The sequence below is a fragment of the Plectropomus leopardus genome, chromosome 7 (genome assembly GCF_026936395.1).
Source record: "Plectropomus leopardus strain MGB_pleo_1.0 chromosome 7, ASM2693639v1, whole genome shotgun sequence".
Classification (NCBI taxonomy): domain Eukaryota; kingdom Metazoa; phylum Chordata; class Actinopteri; order Perciformes; family Serranidae; genus Plectropomus; species Plectropomus leopardus.
Genome location: NC_142182.1, coordinates 7,977,454 through 7,999,746, shown reverse-complemented (window position 1 = coordinate 7,999,746; position 22,293 = coordinate 7,977,454). Strand labels below are relative to the sequence as shown.

General features: G+C 40.6%; 1 protein-coding gene across 2 annotated transcripts in view; it reads right to left on the bottom strand.

Annotated features, from left to right (window-relative positions):
- spon1b (spondin 1b) overlaps positions 1 to 21,895 on the bottom strand; it is a 92,139-nt gene extending 70,244 nt beyond the window's left edge. For both annotated transcript variants that reach the window (XM_042495899.2, XM_042495900.2), the window contains exons 1-3: positions 21,277 to 21,895; positions 19,077 to 19,183; positions 2,859 to 2,992 (exon numbers count right to left, since the gene is read on the bottom strand). In XM_042495899.2, the coding sequence (XP_042351833.2) occupies positions 2,859 to 2,992; positions 19,077 to 19,183; positions 21,277 to 21,502 (467 nt within the window). In that variant the 5' untranslated portion in view covers positions 21,503 to 21,895. The remainder of the gene's footprint in view (positions 1 to 2,858; positions 2,993 to 19,076; positions 19,184 to 21,276) is intronic.
- Between the last annotated feature and the right edge of the window lie 398 nt (positions 21,896 to 22,293).

The following is a 22,293-nucleotide window of genomic DNA, read 5'->3' as shown; positions in this document are numbered from 1 at the left end:
TGAGCATCAAAGTATTGTACTCCAGGGGCTAAACACAGAGTTTATTACATTCCACTGTTTAATCTGATTCAAACTTTTTTTCTCCAGAGAAGCTGAGGTGATGGTGCATGGACTAAACAGAGGTATGCAACTCTGGATGCAAGTATAACTACTATAAATAAACAACTTGTTCTCATTTTCATTGGATTTCTGCGTCTACATATTTCGCTCTTGGTATCCATCTGCATGGTTATGTTTAGGCAACCAAAGCACATGGTAACCAAAATTGGGATGTTGACAAATGCACATGCTGGTACAGATGCTTAGGTTTTTAGCAAAAGGGCAGGGTAAGGTATAAATAAACTCCATCTCATTCGCAGAGACTCCCAAATGAAAGTCCAGTGTTTTCTGGAATCATCCACCACCCCTCCCGCCAGCCCTTTAGGAACCTTCTTCCTCCTTATATGACGCTGTGACCTGCAGCATTTCAACCTGTTGTCATCCAGCAGCGTATCATGCTGACGTAACAGGTTCCATCCAGCCATATTGTCAACGCACACAAACTGTCTGCCTGTCATGCTGCGGCAGGTGCCGTCTAGAGGCGTATAATTAAACCGCACAAGGTTCTGTCCTGCCAAATTATCAGCTGGCAGCTACCAGATGCGTATCACGCAGACATGAAAGGTGACGTTTGGCAAAAGCGACAACTTCGGAATGAGAACAGGCTGAAATAAATCACCACACCCAAACTGCAGCACTGATAACTTTTAATAATAAATAACTGTGGATATGTCCTCGTGATTCAGAGAACAAATCAGGATCACATAAAAACTGGATCCATTATGTAATTTGGCAACACTTAGTAGGTCACCACAGCCCGTTCTCTTCCAGATCGTCACACATCTCAGCATGTGAAATCCAAAGGCACCCTTTGGCGTCTCTAAAGGACACACCAGGCTTTCAGCTTACTGCTATGTAAACCAGCAGTGGTGGATGGTTCAAACAGAGAGAGGAGACAGCTGTTTGTCATTTATATAAACATTTCTCTGGGGAGAGATCCCCCTCTGACCTCCCTGGAGTGTGGAATTACAGAAGACATACATTGATTATTGTCCCCCCATTGTTAAATGGGTGATAATTAGGCTTGCAAATGGTATTATGGTATAGCATGGTATTTATAAATCCTGAAGCTATGTTTTTCAATACTGTCATAAATACAGGTGATCCTCTTTCTATTTAACTCTTTGTATGCAGTGCAAAGCACGCACCACCAGAGCTAAGTCTCTGGTCTCTACTGGTGGAACAGGTAGCTGAGCTGAAAGACCACGACACCTAGTAATGGAGGGATAAGTTACAGGACTGTAAACTGCCAGCCACCAGCAATGGCGCATATAACTTGGTGAATTAAGGATTTCTTTTGATTGTTGGAACAGTGGACTTACTAACTAGATCACTAGCAAGAGTAACCAAGACAGTTTGGGTGAGTTATATTTTGATTCTATTGAGTTTGAATGAAGTGTGTTTTACGATGAGTTCACAAGGTTTTTCAGTCTTCTCTGGCTTACAGACAGTTGAATTCAAAAAGTGTACAGTTGTATTTCTCTGTTTAATAAGGGAAAATTGGTGTGAGAATATTACTTTTCTGAACAGTTTATGGGTTTCTTTTGTGTAATTATTAGTCTGAAAAGCTGAAAGTAAGCAGCTGACAGTCAGGGGGAGGGGAGGTTTAGTGCCATACATTTACAGTGTCATATACCGTATACCCTGGTGGAATTTGAGGAAGGTATGAAGGTATGAAATATTACAAGCCTAGTGATTATGGTCCTAGTGTATTGGACATTTTTCAACAATTCAGTCTGAGACTATTCTTGGAGTTGTTGCTGCCAATTCGTACAGCCACATAAAACTAAGGTCACACACACACGCACACACACTCATACCTCTTGAAATAACAGTGCAGACTTAGAGTCACACCTGCTTCCAACTACAAATTGCCCCCCGTAACCATCATCTGTCTCTTTGTTGTAAAGCCACAGTGTGTCTTGGTCTCTGAAGAAACACCTGGCATTAGCCTTCTTAATGTGTTGCCTATAACCAATAATGACTATCTTTAAAAACAACAACGACCGTGTGAGAGTACAGTATTCACTGAGACTGAAGTCGTCCAGATTTCTGCTTTGTGGAGTAAAAACGGTGAAACGGAAATAAAGTGCTCCTGCTGTTGTGGAATTATATAACTTGATGGATCATACTGGTGGTTTTTAATTTTACCTATAAAATGCTTTCCATGAGTACTCTCCATTATCCACAGCACACCATATGCTCTTTAGACTGATTTCCTGTCTTTAAGGCAGCCTCTGACTTTCATTAATTTGGTCACAGCATGAAAATCAGCTTGCAGAGACTTGAAACTTGCTTGAGTGAAGTCATTTATCACACCTTTATTTTGTCAAGACACCATTATCAGTGAACAGGGCCTCATTTTAACTCCGTTGTTGCTATCAGGTCTCGACATCTGAGACTTCAAAGTCGACTCCTGAACAGCCTTTAAATTCCAAAGAAAAACACATTAGCATGATTATTTTTGCTTTGCTGTTTCTTCTATGAAAGTTGTTTTTGCTGAATTGGAAATTTTGTATTCTGGAGCTTTAGAGAGTTTTTTAAACTGGCCATTTGCAAGTGCATTACCATGTAAGTTGACTTATTGAATAAAAAACAAAAAGGAGAAACATTCACCTTAATATCTCGATTTTTAAGTCTCTGCAAGCTGATTTTGACATTGTATATTTTACTCTCCATTAACAGCATCATAACAAAGGCCATTCAAAAGTGTATTTTTATTCAAAGGTACGAGCATAATGAGAAAAAATGAGACTCACTTCAGTATAACACAGCCAGACCCAGTAGGAGGCGCTGTCCAGAAGACCTGTATCCTGGTACGTCTGCGCGGTGTGCTCTCCGTCACTGCAGGGGCACAGTTTGTCATGAACTGTGTGTCCTCCTCATCGATGATCTAGAAACATAAGAAGGAAAGATTTATGATGCGTTCCGACTGAACTGGGAAGTCTGAATTTTTGATTAACCTGCATGGGTGTAATGACACATCCATCTGGACCTTATTCAATCATCAACGATCCAATATCAATGATACAAAGTGAAAATATCAATACGTATTATCTTCTTGCTTCTGCTTTTTATCTTCTAACTGCTTTGATGACATTAACAAGTCTGTCTTTTTGTCCACTGAATCACAAGTGACACCAGCTCGAGCCAAAGGCAAAGTTATGTGTAAGAGGATAATTCTCAAAGTCCCTGAGTGAAGCTTTGGATAATAACAGTCTTGTGTATTCAAAACGTGTCTAGCCCAGTCCCTTTGGTACTTGGACCTTGTCAAACATTTTAAAGACTAAACACACACAGAAACAGACATACAAATACACACATGGCCTATGACCTTGTAGCTATTGTTCCCCAGCTGCCTCAGCTCAACAATAACCATGACCTAACACCATGTCCCAAACTCCTGATAGGACATTTAGATGGAGACAAAAGTCAAAGACACAAACTCCCCCTTCTATTCTGCAAGAGGAGACACTGGAATGAACACAGACCTGGAAAAACACACGAATATAGAGCAACAAACACATAAATACTTATATGTATTCCCGTGTTGACTTCCTCATACCTTACACACAGTTTGGTTTAGTTGTTGTCACTTTTGTCAGTCAAGAGCAGACACAAACAACTGGCTAAAAGGCATAAGAAAAAGAGGCAGAGCGTGGGGAGTAGGACATAAAAGAGATAAGGAGAGAAAGAGAAACATAAAGGAAAAGGAAGACAAGCTTAAGGAAAAGACAGACAGTTTTATAAGACAGGAAAGGAATGTGGATATACTGTAGATTAGGGCTACAACATAATAATATGAAAGAGAAACTGCACAAGGATAATACGTAGATAAAAAGCTGCTGTCTAGACATGAGAAAAGTACATCTTGTTTGGTGTACTGAAGCTGTCGGCTCAGATGTTTTATATGTCCACACTTAACATCCAAAGCGATAGCACAAGACTGACAGAGTGCATGAATAGGACAATCGTCCATCACTCGGTTTAATAATACAATTAAAACAGTCAAGTCTTGAATCAAAACCAGAGGTATGGCAGTTCTATCCCCTGTAATGTCCTAAGTTAAGACAGACACATGAAGTCTAAATTCAAGACACACATGTTTGAGTGTATGACAGTCAAGGTCCTGAGTCAATCAAATAAAATTTCAAGTCAAAAAAGGTTAGGTCCAACGTCCAAAACACTAGGTTCCTTGTCCAAATGGCAAAGTTCAAACTCAAGACAAGGCGCAAGTCAAGACCATCAAGTCCAAATGTAAGACAGGCAAGCCACAAGTAAGCACAGTCAAATCCAGAGTCACATTTCAAGTAAAGATAGTGAAAACCCAAGTCCAAATACAAGTTCAACATCTTGACAGGTGAGTTTTACCTTCTCCAAGTCTTAAACTATCTGAGTCATGGTCCCTCCATTTTTTTCTCTTTTGCCTTCATATACAGTATCTTTTCAAAATTGAAACCAATTCAAGAAACACAAATCTTAAGTCAAGTCTGAAACCGAGCCAAATTAAAGACACATTACTCAAGACAAGTATGTTTGAACTCAAGACACAGTCAAGTCACAGTCAAACTCAGTCAAAATCCAAGTCAAGACAGTCAGTTCCCATGTTAAGACAGGTAAGTCCCAAGTTGAGCACCAGGTCAAGACGATGAAATTTTAACCAAGTTTCCAGGTCAGGTCCAGGTTGGCTTAACTTTTGTCCAGTCAGTGCGTTAGATTGTTGCCGTTCCATATACATGTTATATAGAAATTACTGGCTCAAGATTACATGGGATATGTACACATTTTGGCACATTAGCCTACTTTTCCCAGGAAAACATACAAATAGTGCTTTAGAATAACAAGAATTGAAATAACTATTTCAACAGAACATACAGAATTACTGCCCATCTCTTATTACCGGTTTGCATGTAAGATCCACACAAAGTCAACGTAAATTACACAAAGAAACTAGAAGCAGTTTCAAACCATATTGTTCTGTCACTGGATACAGAGGATATGTGAAAGATAGAAGGACAGACGGAAAAAGGGACAGACAAAGAGAGGAAGAGAGGGAGTGTGGGAAGACTGGCAAAGGAGCGTTTGTTTTCATTGCAGAGGTTGGCATGTCTGTGTGTGTCCACGGTTTGTCTATCTCAATCTCTCTCTCTCAATCTCTCGCTCTCTGTTGAGACGGTAAACACAGATGCTTCAGAGTGCCTGCACAAGCAAACGCAGAGCCCTGTTCAAACACGCACACGCACGCGCATGCACACACACACACACACACACACACACACACACACACACACACACACAAACACAAAGAGACAGAGAGAGGGAGACAGACAATGCAAACCCAGGCTTGAACAGACACCCAGGATCCCTGGAGAAAACTGACAATAAGAGTGATATTAGTGTGTGTGTGTGTGTGTGTGTGTGTGTGTGTGTGTGTGTGTGTGTGCGTGCATTTGTTTGTTTGTCGGTCGGTGTGTGCTGAAGGTTTGTAATTAAATGCAAAGCAGTTACAAAGGAGTGAATACAGTTAAAACCTCTGGGACCTGAGTGCAGAGATGAAACTTTTTGGGGAGAAAAAACACAGGCAGACAGACTCAGATTGAAATGTCACTTCAACATTTGAAGATGAGCTTATTTCAGTGAGTAACAAAGATCTCTTGCTCGATGAAGACCTCGAAGGCGCCGACATTTTGCCTTGAGCTTTCCATCAATCAAAGCCGTACTATTACTGCACAATACCGCTGAGATCTTGGGGCTATCACAAATATTGTATCATATAAATTTTGTATCTGAGCCACCCAACCAAGGCAGCAGTATCCACATATCCAAACATCTACTCGGTAAAAAAAAATGTCTGTAGGTTTATTTCGTAGCAAATGGAGCCAATTCTGTGGCTTGTTGTGCTCAATTAAGCAAAACAGCATTAGAGAAGCAACAACACCAGGAGTGTATTGCCTGTTAAAGACAAAAAACGACCCCAAAGCTCTTTAAAGAATCCACTTTTTAACATTTTATATTTACAATTTGGTGCTATTATGCTTTGTAGGGGTCAATTTAAGAGAAAATGTCTATGAGTTGTATTGCTGCAACAGCCATCAAACTAAGGACTGTTTGAGTCTTGTTTGTGTTTACAGACTAGATGCATAAATGGACTCTTTCTATTCTTCTTGAAGAGACAGCTAAAATGATTTCCTTCCTGCCTTTCTTTAAGTCTGTCGTGTCCTTTTCTCATCTCTGTTTTTCTTGTGTGAAAGCTGTGACGTTATCAAGGCTTCGGTGTGAAAAGCTCTGACAAAAACAGACAAGTCTGTCACCTTGACTAAAGAGCACACTTTGTGAGCTGACTACGACACACAAAGACATACAAATTCAATGTGGTGAAGTGAAAGACTTTCTATGACATTATGCCAAAGCTTTACAAAGAATGAGACCTCAACTATTAATCTGAACTCTATTTTCACCTGATGTGTTACTGAATCTTAATGGCATGGACATATATTGACCCCTTTTGCTATCTGCAAAAAACAAACAAAAGTACATTTGAATTCATGAAAAGATGAATTTCCAACTCGTATTATTTCTTCCCCTTAAAATAAAGGCTAAGCCGTGTTTAACTGACAGCTCTTTTGAGTTTTACAGCTAGAATATATCCAATATCATGATCCATGTTTTGTGTGACCCTGCATGAGAGGTACTGCACACCACTTTGGGTGTGTTTTGTTCTCTCTCTCTGCGGCTCTTCCCTCTTCTGGTGGAGCACCTGGAAGATTTTCTTCCAGAACCAAGTTAAGAAGTATTTCACCTGGAAACTTTAAGATAATCTTTTCGTAAAACTGAGCTGTCTATGCAGTAGGAAGACGTAAATACTTTACACAACTATGAAACCTACAACTACCAGGATTCATTGCGATGCACCGGACCAATAAGGCATGTTTTGTAACATAATGTGAACTAATCTGTTTTGACACAGAAGAAAATAATCTAGAATTAATTTCTTATTACAGCTTAAGTTAAATGTGTTTCTGGAAGCATTTTAGGCATTTTAGGCAACACAGGAACAGAATCGTGGTTCATTTTTGAACAGTGCTGCTTAGTTTTACCATTTGATTTCAGTTTTTTCAGCCGCCCTTTTTACAATTACGAACAGTATTGTGCCCACCCGCTATTCATAAATTCTCGTATTAAAGCCAAACAGTCCACTAAAATATGTCTCTAAAGACAATTTAGTTGAGAAGTAGGCATACAGTAACATAATCTCGTGTTATATTTGCTCAGAACTGTCTGAGTCTTTGATTAAAGTTTGTCTGTGTTTGAGAGACAGGAGGGAAGGGGTCTGACTCTCAGTTTTACTTCCAGACTCTTTGTGTTCGTGATGGATGACAATGTCGAAGTACAATCTGTACTTTAAGCAACAGCTCCAGAGGCACCGCCTTTTGAGCTGGGTGATACAGGCACTAAGATAGAGGGAAGTTTACCACAGTTAACCTACACAGACCGCCCACATTTTAAAGATTGAAAGCTGGTTAAAATTCGCCAAAGGATCCCTGCAAGTACAAAACAGAAGTTGAATTTTTTTACATAAGCAAATGAGTTAGTCCTGACAAAAAGACAAAAACGGGGTGCCCAGTAGCTTAGTTGGTAGAGCTGGCGCCCCACGTACAAAGGCTGTCTTGTCTTGTATGTCCTTGCTGCAGTGGCCGTGGGTTTGATTCCGGCCTGGGACCTTTGCTGCATGTCATCCCCTCTCTCTCCCCCTTTCACACTTGTACTGTCCCACCATAATAAAGGTAAAAGCCCCCCAAAAAATATTAAATACAATCTTCTGGCACCCCGGTGTTAAAAAGAACTGTGTTGAATCAGAAAGAAATAATTTGAAGCTAAATCATTTTATTTTGCCTGGGTCGAGACCTTCAGATCTATCCATTACAGAGTTGACAGACTGTGAGGCATTGTGACATAAGACATTGATTTCTCTGAAAAATAACCAATGAGCACAACAGAGGGTCTAACATTCAGCCAATAAGTGGTTAGGACTAACACTGATGTCAAGCATTGTCAAGCATTGTCAAGCATTGTCAAGCGTTGTCAAGCAGCGCACTGTAGCCAATCAAGAATAATAACAACAATTATGAGCTATCGAGTCTGTTCAAATTCGACATGCCTTCACAATATTTCCTGTCGTAGTTTGTTTCTTGACTAAAACCCTGGCAAAACCAGCTTGGGTTTAAAATAATGTTAGATTCAGGCATATATGTTGGTGATTGGTTAGGGCAAATCAAATCCCCCTCCCCATGGAAGTCACAATGGATGTAATATCAGGCTGAAGATGGAAACAAAGTGTAACAAGTTGACAATTCTGTCTTAATATCAGGCAAAAATTTCATGAATAAATGTCTGGTTTCTTTGTAGCAACGTGGAACGTCACTCCGAAGGTATCATGGGTTCATGTTAACGATTTTACCCAAAACCAATACAATAAAGTGTGGGGCCATATTTACTATGAAGAAGTGAATTTAGCCATTGCATACGTGTGTGTCTGTGTGTATGGATAGGACTGTTTGTGTGTGCCTACTTGTGTCTGTTCTCCAGCCTTGCCCACTCAGTTTGTTTAGCCTATTGTCATTGAGAAACAGCATGAATAAACTAGACAGGCCTCTGCTCAGACCAAGGCTGAGTCACAGAGCTGTTGACACTATACAGCATCCTCAATCGCTTTCGGCCTCCAAACACTAAAAGTGGTGACATTTTTATGACACTAAACAGTGGCACTTGGTTTATTTTTTTGAGTCACTTGGCTCGACAAAAATATGCAGCATTGCATGTCTCGCTATAATTTCACAAAATACAGTTTAGTTCAGCTTTTCTCTGGCAAAATACATGATGATTTTGTATTCACTGATGGAAAATCTTAGGTCCATATCTAGTCTGGTGATACATTGCCATCATTTTGGTATTTTTCAACACAACTTTCCAAAGATCAACTGTTAATCAAACGGTGCATGTAGTTATGAGAGGTCACAATTCCCAGAGAACTTTACATGCACAAAATAGTCCAGTTTGTAATATCCCTACTAAGCTGTTTAGATGGCTAATGAAAATTAATATTCCCTAACACTCCTGTTTACATGCAGCCATGCATACTCCAATAACATGCCCAATTATGTTGTTTATCCCGTCAAAATGTGGAAATGTAGAACAGCTGGAGCTGCTTGTTATTTTGCATCTTTGCATGAAAATAACATTTTTTTACAGTTTCCTTTGGGTGGAAGACTTGTTGGACCATGTGAGCTCAGCCTTCCTCTTTTATTCCTTCAACCACCTTCTTGAAAAGGTTGGTGTTGCGATATTTATTCATATCCAAAAACCTTATCAAAGTCTTCCATAATCTTTAAAAACCAGGTATGTTTCTCACTCTGACTGGAAATGTGGGCTTCTCTGCTTGCATTTCCACACCAAAGCTTTGAAAACTGTTGGTGAGTTGGTTTGTGTATAACTTTTCTATGACAACGCAAAGAGCTGCCTGTAAACAGACAACAGGCTGTGTGTCAAAAACTGCATTAAAAACCCCAATTGAGACGCATATGCCAAATTAGCTGATTACATCCCTAAATACTGCTCTTAAAACCTGAATAATACCGGTATATCCCACGTTTTGATTGGAAATACTATATGCAGAAAATGCAGATTATTCCAGAAAGGGGTCACTGTTGCTGCACTGCTTAACTCCGACTGGTTGGCTGAGAGGAAGTTGCTTGAAGAGGTTTTGGAGATGTCCATGTTAACAAACTAGCAATCAAACAACAACTGTTTGCTGCTGTTGGAACTTTAACATGATGGTGTTAAGAAGCCCAAAGGCTTGCTCTTTTGGGAGGGGGTGTCACAAGGTAAAGAGGTGGGTGTCCTTTTTCATGCCTGTTTCCTGTGTCTTTTTTTGTGTGCCTCTTCAGGTGCCACCCTCCCATCCTCCTCACTGTGCACACTGATTGAGCACACCTGTGCTTAATCTGCTGATTAGGAGCATGCAGTGTATAAGGACTGGAGAAGTGAAATGTTTGAATGAGTGGGTCAGTGCTGCAGTGTGGGTTCTGTGTTGTAGTGCACCAGAATTGGTGATCTTTGCTCCCTTTTGGAGGGAGGGTGTTAAACCTTTGGTTCAGTGGTTTATTTAAAAACACTTCAGTGTTAATTGTTAAATTTAGTGTTGCTTTCTTTGTTTTTAAAGAAAGTAGTTTTTTGTTAGCATTTTGGAAGATCTTTCTTGTACACTTTCATTGTCTTGATTTTGCAAATAAATCACAGCTTTTGTTAATACAGCCACTTCAGCTTGCCTTTTTCCCCAGTTTCATTTATACTGTTACTCCCCTCATCCCCTGAGCCTGATTGGGAAATGTAACAACTGTTTTTGCACCATCCTTTCCACAGATCGACTGTCAATGAAACAGTGTGAGCAGTTATACTGTACGTATGAGAGACAGAGGGGCAGACCCAGGGTTCAATTCCTGGTGTTGTTGTCTCTGGCTCTGTTTGTGTCAAAAAATTAAAGTTCATGAGTGGGAAGTCAGTGGGAAATCAGGTCCTTGTTGCTGCATTTGTGACTTCTACTTGTTGTCTGGGATCACTATATGGTGGTTGTGGGACCTATGGTGCTATACTATTGTTCTGAAGGCCTAAAATCCCAAAGCCCCATTAGTCCAAAAAATGTTCCAGTGGACCCAAAAGCCTATATCACTGACACCCTGTTATCTCAAAAACAAACATCCATTGCTCCAATACACCATTTTTCTAAAAATACACTCTCCCTGCAGTTACTAACAGTCTCCCAGCTCTGTGTGAGCCTCCAATTGTGGTGATTTTACCAACCCTTTGCGACGTCTTCCAGTGGCCTTTGAGCCACCAAACCTGGGGGGATTTCGTCAACCTGTCCCTTCTTTTCCATCGACTTTTGTGCCACCAACCTTCAGTGTTTAAAGCCAAAACATGATTTTTTTCATAACCATAACTATGTGGTTTTTATGCATCAACTTAACCACATATTCACCACAGCATTGTTAACAAATCTCGTAGTCTGAGGTTTACAGAGATGTACAGGGAGTGTATATGTTCAGAGAAATGGGACTTTGGAACAATGGGCATCTTTGGGATATTGAACTGTTGGAGAGAAAGGGGTTACAGTACAATGGCATAGCACCATAAGTCCTGTCATTTCCATGTAGTCATCCAAAACAAAAATTGACTTGCCTACAAAAAGGGAGTGTGTATTTTCAGACAGATGGGCTCCTCGGAACAATGAGCATTTATTTTTTTGTAAATAAACGGCTGACTGACTCCAAAAAACGTAATTGTCACGTCTTTGTGCAAACTAATTTTCTTAGACACTTTAAGAGCCACAACTGTATCCCGAATCATATAGTGCAGTAAGTATGAAACAGTATCGTCACGCTTCAACCAACACTCATAGTCTTGATGCATGATGTGTTTTAATAAGTCATCAACATTATTTATGGAAACTTCAAGCATCTGAACCAACCAGCTTGTCAGGCATAATAAAAATTGATGTGTGTCTTCTGGAGGTTCCTTGAAGTACTTGTAAACAAGCACATAGTTGTCCTTGTAAACTCCTGTTAATCAGAAAACAGGGACACTTGGGCTCCTGCGTGTATCTTTGTAAGACGCAATTATTCCTTTAGGATCACTTCTGAGCGTGATTATGCTACATATCGGATCACCATCAAACCATCTCTACACACATCCTTCTCATCCTTTTCTTTACAGCCCTCTAAGCTCTGCTTGGCTTATGTAATTGCCTCTGTCTGAAACCTATGACTTAGCTGTGGCACTTTAAACTGATTGGGTTTGTTTACCCCCAGCTAAACTCAGAACCCTAGATAATCTGTGCAGGAAAAAAGAAGATAATATCTTGTGTCTGCTCATCTCTCCCCTTATCCAAACAAGCTCTGTTTGTCTCCCTGAGCAATAACACGTTGCTGGCCTAGATAAATATGACCCACGTCCCACACTAACGCAAGAAGGGCTGGGAAAAACACACATCCAGCCCCGCACGTATACCCGCATGCCCATTCGGTGCATATATAAGCACAAAGACACACATCTCGGAGCACACAATGGCTGCAGCCTCAGTAGGAGACAGACAAACTCTTTCAGGTCTGACACATTGAGACAGAAGTCTTTTAATGGTAGTAATGGGGACAAAGAGCAGATTATTGCTTAAGGAAAAAACAATGAGCAGCAACTCTCAGTTGTGGTGTTTTAGTGAAACAGCAGGCGGGCACATTCCAGGACAGCTGCCAGAAACAACCGAGTACCAGAGAGCAGGGAGAGAGAGCCGTATGGGGAACCACAACTGCGCTCATTTGGCTCCTCTTCCACTGCACAATAACAATCATGACATTGCAAAACTAGCCGCATAATTAACTTGCGGAGAATAAACTGTCAGGAATATTAATTGTTGTATAGACTTCATTTTACACAAGTATTATGATGTAAACCTCTCTGATAAAGAGAAGCTGAGTTTGATGGATTGAGGTCATTTAGATAAAAAGCCAGTCTCGCTGTCATGCTGCATCTTCTCTTATCGACCCGCTAATAAAACTGGAACACAAAGGGCGACAAATTTAATAAATGAAATCATTGTAAAAGTAATTTCTGCTATTACATTTATCCAAAGATGCCACTGATACAGCGAAGTGTCAGCAACATCTTGTTTCACACAGCCAACTTCTCAGAATCTACATATTTTCTTTAGAAACCTGACTGTGTTTTGACAGCAGCTTTTCTCTTGAGGCCTTAATCATTTTCCGCATGTGGATAAAAGCATCAATTACACAACAGAAAATGTCTGATGGATTTGCCAATATGTATTAAATAGTTTGCAAAGTCAGATTGTCAACTGTTAATTTTGTTCAAACTGTTCCAGTTTCTGCTCATTGCCTTCTCCCTGGTCTCAGCCTCACTGCAGACTCTGCTGGGACTCCGAGGTTGAGACTGTGAGGTATTTATTGTGCAGGGAGCCGAAATCAAACAGAGCAGAGTGAGCGGAGGTGTTTGAGTTTAAACTGTTTAAACCAAAATCCAAGCGAGTGAGTGCAGCCTCACACCAAATCACTTTTCAAGCAATTTCACTGCTGCAGACAAATTTCCGATGTTGTAATTAAAACGTGAGAGTTTTACCTCAGTAGGTGACCTCTCCCACGCAAGAGCAAGACTCACAAACTTTATAGTTTAGCCCCTTTTTGTAGCTGTTTTGCTTCTCTTTGTGGTCTTTCAGCGTCTCTCTGTAGTTTTGTGTCTCTTCGTAGTTACTTTTTGTACTTTTTTGTGTCTCATTTTAGTCTTTTGTAGTGACGCTGAGTCTCTTTGTAGTAGCTTTGCCTGTTTTTTGTGTCTTATTGTGGTGATTTGGGGTCTATTTAAAGTTTTTTGTTCTCTCTGTAGTCATTGTGTGTCTCTTTGTAGTCATGTGTCTCTTTGTAGTTTCTATGTCTTCTGTAGTCATTTTGAGTCTCTTTATAGTTGCTTTGCCTCTTTTCGTGTCTCTTTGAGGTTGTTTTGCCCCTTTTTGTTGTTGTGCACCTCTTTCTCTGCAGCTATTTTGAATCTCTTAACAGTTGTTTTGTGTCCTTCTGTAGTCATTTTATGTTTTTTGTGGTCATTTTGAGTCCTTTTGCATGTGAATCTGATACTGGGCCGATGGGGCTGTGCCCAATAGGCCCATTCAGTAATCCATCCATGAGTGAGGTGGTCATAAATTTAGTCTGAGCTGTCTTCAGTCATTCTTTTTCTCATCTTGGTTCATGAAAATACTTAGTTTCAAGGTCACAAACTTTGTCAACAACCAATACGTGCACTCTCTCCAACAAGAAAGAGCAGGCCGGGTAGACACTAAACAAAATCCAAAATGTAAACTTTATATGCAAATTCAGTTTTTCTTTGTAGATTACACTGATGCCAGTTTGACAATAATACTGTCAGCATATGACGCCCTTTATCTTTTGTTTCCAGAGTTATGTGGTTTTGCACTAAGGATTTTTTAGTATTTCATATGTCTTAGTGGGGAGTTTGTCATAATGTCTTTTTCGAGGAGCAGGATAGGAAATAATCTCAAAAAGAGTCTTGCTGCAGTCTTGCAAACACTGATCCTGAAAGTGTTTGCAAACTCTTATAATGTGCGACTAAAAATTCACATCGTCTTTAAATGTGAGAAAGTTTCAGACTTTTTAAAGTCCTCTAAGTGTGTGACAACACAGAGTGGTTGTCTCAAAATTACTTCAGTCTCAATTTAGACAAAACTTTGTCGACTGTGAGCTGCAAAACTAGGTGATTAAACTGTTTTCTTCCTACGAGCTGATTTGTGAGAAGTGAAAAGAAGGACCACATTGTTCTGAGCATCAAACTCCGACTAAAAAAACAAACAAACAAAAAAAACACATCAATCCAGACTTCACAACTTTATCCTGCTTGGCAAGTGCACACAAAATCACTCTCAACTTTAAAATTTAGGAAAACAATTATACAAACTAGTACACAGTCAGTTTCAGTTGTTGGTGTTTTCTATGCCGTGTCATTTCTTAAAAACACAATGCCTTTTTTTTCCATCTACCCAGCTGTTTAATCAAATGGAAAGCAGGGTGTAAACTTGCAAAGAATTTTCATTAAAATTTAGTGGCTTTAAAAGTTGGAGAGTAAACCCAGAGGAAAGGGGGGCAAGGGGAATGAATGAATGAACAAATAAAGCAACTAATAAGTGTTGACACATTCTCAAAAAGACATTCAGTTTCACTGTCAAAAAACAGAGCTCCCAGGGACACGATTGACGGGGAATAAATAAATAATCTTGAAAGCAGTCAGTGAGCTAATAAGTCTGCCAAGACTTCACAATTGTGCGTTTTAGTTGGGTTTTTTTGCACACATGGTGGTATATGAGTATTCAAAATTTCCCATTTTGCAAGTAAAGAAATCCAATGAAAACTGCACATGCACTAATCTTAAAGCCCATGGCTGAATTTTCCACTAAATGTTTTTAAAATTGCTCATCTGTACACTAGCTGACTACAAAACAACTGAATTGGAAACAAGTAGAAGAAGAAAAAGTCATACTTTACTGATCCGGGGGGGGGGGGGGGGTCTTTTTTTCATTCTGTTGTTATTTATACACATTTACACACACCCACACACACATGCACAAACAGGACTTATACACTTGCTTTAATGGAGAGATGTCAGAAAAAGAGCACGAACATGGCCAAGATGTGGGCAAAGCTCACCACAGATTTCCGTGGTTTAGCTCCCTTAGTTACAATTAAGAAATAGAAGGATATTTTTGACAAGAGTGTGCAACTTTGTGGCAGCCTTTTGTGGCCCTCTCCTGTTTAACATGATAATGACGCTGTGTACAAAGCCAAGTCCCTGAAGAAATGTTTGGTGCAACCAAGCCATATCACCCAGCATCAGTGGATGCCCTTACCAATGCAAATTTCTGCATCCAGGTTCCAAAACCTTACGGAAACCATTCACAGAAAAGTGGAGGCTGTTGTGCCAGCAGATGCCTCTGAGTTTTGGAATAAGTGTAATGTTGAGGTGTGCCCTGACTTCACCCTGCTGTCCACAGACTTGTGGCCACATTCTGTCATCGCTATCACCTGATTGCCACACCCACCTGCACACCTGCTTCCACCTCCCTTATCCACGCCACCTGGCCGTCCACACCCACCTCCTCATCTGTATCGCCAAGTCTCCCACCGTCCTCTCATTCCCGCCGAGATCCAGCTGCACAAATACCAGCCTTGAGGCCTGTCCTGTGAAGCCACTTCAATATACCAAGGATATTTTTTTCATTATCTGGCTTCACTAACCCTAACATTTGCTGTCTGGATCACATGAAGATGATGAAGAAACTACTCTAAAAATGTCACATTAAAAAAGTTAAAAGTGATGACAGACTGTTTCTGCTAATGGAGCAAAGAGTGGGAAAGTACTGAAATGTTGCATTTATAATCACGGGAGCCAATTAACAGTGAGTGGATTATTTTTCAAATAAAATGAATATCTTGTGTTTTTATTTCCAGTTCTCATCACGCAGGTGTCTCATGTCATTCTGAGCTGCAGTGATGGAATCAGAGTATAAAATTAGTCACACTTTCAGCTGCCACTCTGGGGACAAAATCAACTTTGCACAATTAAAATGAAGCTAAAATCATCAGCATGCGTTTGGTGTTTTTAATGATCTTTTGGTTTGTTAAAAGCTCAGTTTTAAAACCAGAGTGGACACAGAAAACCTGAAATAAAAATATTATTCTACTAATCTATAACAATATATACTCTTTAGGTTTGTTTTACCTGTCACTCCAAACTTTTGTCTGTGTTGGGATTTTTATTTTCAGATTGGTCAGTGGTTGGGTGTTCACAGACTGAAATCCAGTCCTCTGATGTTAATCTGCTCCAGAGCAGGTTAACTACTCAGCTTACATTATCCAGCCTAGTTACCAGAAGAAAATCTCGATATTGGTAACCACAAATACATTATATTTGCACATTTCATGAATGTTATATCAACATTTCTAAAGTAACGTAGTATAAGAGCTGACTTTGTCTTCTAGTGGTGAAGGAGATGGTGGATGACGTGAATATGCCTGCCAAGCTGCAGGCCACTGTTTGAGATCAACAAACAACAATATCTAAAGTGATTTAGCAAGGCATTGTTCTCAGTGGCTCTTTTTAGGCAGCAAACGTGGGTGTTTTGTATTGACCTGTTGCTGTTATTCCAGCAGGGATATTGCCACAAGCAGTTGCTTTTTACAGAGAAATTGTTGCTTTTCCAGCAGCCATTGTGTAATCAAACCGGGTGTTTTAAGCTGAAACACAATCTTTTTCTAACCATTACCAACTGGCTTTTGTGCCTAAACCTAACCACACGTCAACCACAGCGTTGCTGAAATGTAAAGTTTGAACAGATCCATTACATAATATCTGCAAATGTAAGTTACAATGCCAGGATTTGCTCTGCCGATTGGGTTAGTCACTGAAGTGATTTTTCCCAGTAAAAATGAGCCAGCTTCATAGCACTGAAAACCCAGGGTACCCCAAACTGACTTCCCAAATCCTGCTTTGTTATTTGTTCATTTCTCATATAGACTGTATATATAATGGTATGAAAATGAAGCCCAAATATCTCGGATATGGCTGGATATTCATCATCTCATTCTGCTGGAAATTTGTGTGAAATTCTGTCATGATTTGCATAACAATTCTTTAGGTTATGGCCAATTTTTTTTGTGAAGTCACAGTGACCTTTGACCATCTACCACCAAATTCTCATCAGTTCATTCTTGACTCAGTGTGGATGTTTATGCCAAATTTGAGGATGTTTCTGGTAGGCCTTCTTGAGATATCATGTTCAAGAAAATTAGATGAATATGACTCAGTGTGGACGTTTGTGCCAATTTCAAAGAAATTCTCTCAAGGTGTTTTTGAGATATCACATTCACTAGAATGAGACGGATGCTAGGTCACAGTGACCTTGACCTTTGACAACCACATTAATCAGTTTATTGTTGAGTCCAAGTGGACGTTTTTGCAAAATTTGAAGAAATTCCCTTGAGGCGTTGTTGAGATATTGTGTTCACAAGAATGCGACGAGCTCGTGGACAGACAGACGTATGGACAACTCGAAATCTATCTGTTGGAAGAACTTATCAGACATGTACTTTGAGCTTTAGTTTGGCCCTATGTCCTGCTCATAAACATGGAGGGTGTTGGGGTTTATGGATATAATGCGGCCAGCCACCAGGGGGCGATCGAGCTGTTATGGCTTCCATCTTTATATTCAGTCTATGGTTTGTTATTATTACAATTCGGGTTTCCTGTTCCCTTCCTTCTTTCAGTTACCTGCCTGCTTCCTGTTACCCTTCTGCCAGACCTACCACGCAACTTAGGCTTTTTATACCTGAACACTTTTGAAATATACCACTGAATTCATCCTGCTGCCTTTTCACCCATTTGCATTTGGGTCCAATCCCCATCCTGCATAACCCATTGTGACAATGCAATTATGGTACATGTCAAGAGCTTGAGGAAGCCTCTTTATGACTGGCTGTTAATCCACATACCAGGCATTGATCACTGTAGTTTATTTCACTCCATCATCAATACAAACCCAAACTGTTTAGCGCAGAAGTGCCAGCAAACACAAATGTTGCCAACATGATGAAAAGGAATGTCACAGCGCATAAACATTAAATACCTTACACTCACTGTTCTGTGTGCATGTAGCAAAATAAGCATTCCTGTAAAATCTCAACAAACATGAATATTTGTCTCAAAGTCGGTGGCGGAAACAAGAAGCAAAATCTTCTCACTGTTGGCTACATGAAAGCAGCCTCCTGCTCTGTTTGGTAAGAGTCTGGTTAGGATCAGTGTGTGGAAACACAGCTACAGATGTGTGTTCCTGTTTACACTGAGCGGGAGGTAATTGAGGAAGTCTGGCTCTCTCCTCAGGAGCTCACTGCTGCTCAGTGGGAGCCGTGTTACCACTGAACCAAACATCTCCCATCTCTCTCCTGCTTTCTCTCTAACTCTCTCTGTTTATCTTTTTTCTCTGTCCTCACATGCCTCTGCTTGTCTATCCTCCTCCTGCCTTCCTCCTTCCCTCTCTCCTTCTTCCGCTGGGGGAAATATTTGCTACTTAGTGGGAAAGATGCCATGTCACCCAAAAGGAGCCGCACCAAAGAGGCAGCTCGATTCTCCTTTCTTCTGCACCTCAGCAGGAGAGCTCAGTTTTCTAGCTTCATCCAGGGGAGCTGTGTTTGTGTCTGTCAGCAGCACCTCCTTTAACCTCCATATCAGAGGACGGAGGGGAGCAACTAAATCAACTCCCGTGTGCATGCAAATGAGTGCATCTTTTAAAAACTTTCCCAGAAAACGCATTCAGTATTATTGCTTTCCACTCAGCACCTGCTCATTCTTACCTGGAACTGGCCGGTGTAGTCGTCGTCTGTCGTGCCCTCTCTGCCCTCCTTCAGCGCGATGAGGGTGAAACCTCTGAAATAAGCAGGGCTGGTTGCCAGGAGGACCACTGTTGAAGAAGAAAAAGAGAGTTAATTTACACCACAGAGACGCTGAGCAGCTAAGACATACATGGACACAATAGGGTCATGATGCGGGGGTGACTCTGGATGATGCCCCAGAAACACTCAGCATTTCTGTGGGCATCAGTGTGATGTGGAAGAGTGAGAGTTGTAAATAGAGGGTTGAAATAAAGTTTATAAAGTGCCTATAAATTTCATGCAGGGACAGTGGAGCAGGGAACGGGAGCCACAAGATGAAATGTGGGTGGAATTTTATCACTCTTGTGTCCTAACCTTGCTTTTTCATACCAGCCCGTCTATCTTAAAATTAGCTCCGGGTGCTGAGAAAGAGGATGTCAATATTTTCAATCTTATCCAGTTTTTAAAAAGTGAACTTATTTGCTACTTAAAGGCTGTGAAAACTTGGGGAATAACTTTTCTTCTGCCTTGGGTGGTGTCCTTCACAGGTCCCTGATAGCTGATTAGAATTTAGCCCTGGTTTGCTGAATTTGGCATTGCAGCCAAAAAGTTGCATGATACGGAGTATGACGTCAGTGGAAACTTGAAGACAAGACTCTTGTTTTAGAGGCTTATGTCAAAACTTAAGCCTGCTAGGTCTTAGAGAATCTCCCCATTGTAGCACTAAAGTTATTTTGGTTGTTGTGAATACAGTTTGGATTAACAGAGAGAGTTAAACAGTTTTATTTTTTTACGGAGATAGAAAAGTTAAACTAAGTTATGGCATTGAAAATATAATGTTTTAATGAAATTGATAAAGGAAATATAGGAAATGAGAAAAGCACCATGCATGTCAGAGTTTCCCACGTTTCCACACGTTCTTTATTTGTGGTGGCATTCACGACTTAAACATCTGATGCCACATTTTGTATTGTATATATATATATATATATATATATATATATATATATATATATATATATATATATATATATAATATGCATACAGTTTGGTTATTCATTGTCCCGCACTCTTGGAGTGCAGAGCTCTGGACACATTGCAGCAGAACATCAGGTACAGTGAAAATGAAATGAAACATAACTGTTCATACTGTGGTGTTCATTCAGTACGATCAATACATCAGTTATACATCCCCCGGTCACAAACTGTTGCTGAGGAAAAAAATAACTCATTGAGAGCTCTGTCTGTGCTGCGTTCATGGACACGCACGAACAAATTCCTCGTATTGTGTTAACTATACCTGGCAATAAATCTTTTTCTGATTCTGATTCTGAAAAACTCTGATTATAGAGAGGGGACACAGAATAATACAAAGAGACATGCACACATTTGAAATAGAAAAAAAAAACCAAAAGTTTGCAGTCATCGCCCCGCCTCTAAGTATGCAGAATACATGTACACTGCTGTCACTGCCTCTCCCATCAAGCACCTCCTATCAATGTATATCAAAAGAGTGACAGGAAAAAAAAGTGACAAAATAATGTAAAAATAAAAGAAAATACTTTTTAATGACCATGTTTTATTTTTCAGAGGAACTTTTTTTTCAGTAGCAATTCTTACTTTTTCAAAGTCAAATTTTATTTTGACACCATAACTTACTGTCACTGTTATAGCTGCCTATATATTGATAGTTTTTGGTTGTTGAGAACTTCTAAACTCACCTAGAACCTTTAGGGGTCAGCAGCTTAATTGGAGCCAGATCAGTATGTCTCTTTCTCTGTGGCTGTTTGTGCGTGTATGTGCATGTGTATGTGTATGTGTTTTGCATGTGTGTCCCCTTGCCTGCAGGAAGAGGAGAGGAAGTGAATATAGGTCAGACATTATTACACTAAGTAGCCTTATCAAACCACAACTCTCCCTGCAGGAGCCAGAGGAAACGGACTGACCAGTTTGGAAATTGTGTCCCCCAAGCTGCAATTTATAGTAACATTTTACTATACTGATTACTATGGCTAATGCGTGCAATGTAAGGTGGTTGGACATACTCAAGTTTGCTGGAAATATAATAAAATACAGATTATTGTGAATTTTGGGCTGCATGTTCCCTGTTTTCCAACTTGATCAACAGTTAATTTAGCACATGTTTACGCGCTGATTGCGCAGACAGACTGAAAAACTCTACCTCTGTAGGTGCTTCCCGGCTGATAGGTTTCCGGGTCCCCCTCCACTCTGAGTCTGAACTCATGGTGCCCATCCCTCCGGGTCCCCTGGGTCTGCGCCCGGAGGATCCTCCCGCAGTACCCGTCCGACCTGCCTCCGGCGGGCTCCTCCACGAAAGCGATGGCGTTGCACACGAAACTCGAGACGAAATAGTACTGCAAAAACAGCAGATGTAAATACATTCCCATTTCGGATCCCGGATATGAGTGCACAACGATAGTTCAATCACAAATTAAAAAAAAAAAAAAACAACAGCGGAAAGGCGAAACAGCGGTCAGAGGTTCAGTTCCAGCCCCTTCCCCAGGAACTCCCACCAAACTACAGCAGCGTCACAGTCAGTGGGAAAGGTGAAGAGAAGGAGACGAGTCCATCCTGAACTGAAGAGAGCGCGTCAGGGGCGCACCACGTTGAAGAGGTGCTGAGCGAGGAGAGAGGAGCTGCTGCTACTGCTGTTCCCGGATCAGTGAGCGGTGTTGATAGAGAGCCTGGGAAGCAGCGGGGGGCCGCCAAATAACCGAGCGCGGGTGCACGCGGCTGTCTCCTTGACTTGAGGCGAGGGAAGGTCCAAACTGGAGCTCCGCACTTTAATAAGAGCCAGCCCTCCCCTAATACACAAACATAGTTACACACGCGCGCGTACAGCACCCTAAACGCGCTGCCTGTCTGTGTGTGTTCAGATCTGACACGCGGAGCTGCCTCTAATACACATATTGTGCCATCTGTTCAAAAGCAAAGCAAATTTTAGATTATCTGTACACTGCGGAATAAAAGAACTGGGTTACATGTGACACTGCACACTCAAAAGTAAGCAGTCACATTTAAAGTGAGCAATCTGCATTAATCCGCATCTCCTGTGCGCATTTTTGCTCCACAACAAAAGTTCCATGGACAAATAAACTTTGATCGTTTAATTTGTGTGCTCGAAATACACTAGGGCTTCAGGAGACTTGAAAGATACTAGGAAGTTAGATAATGTCAT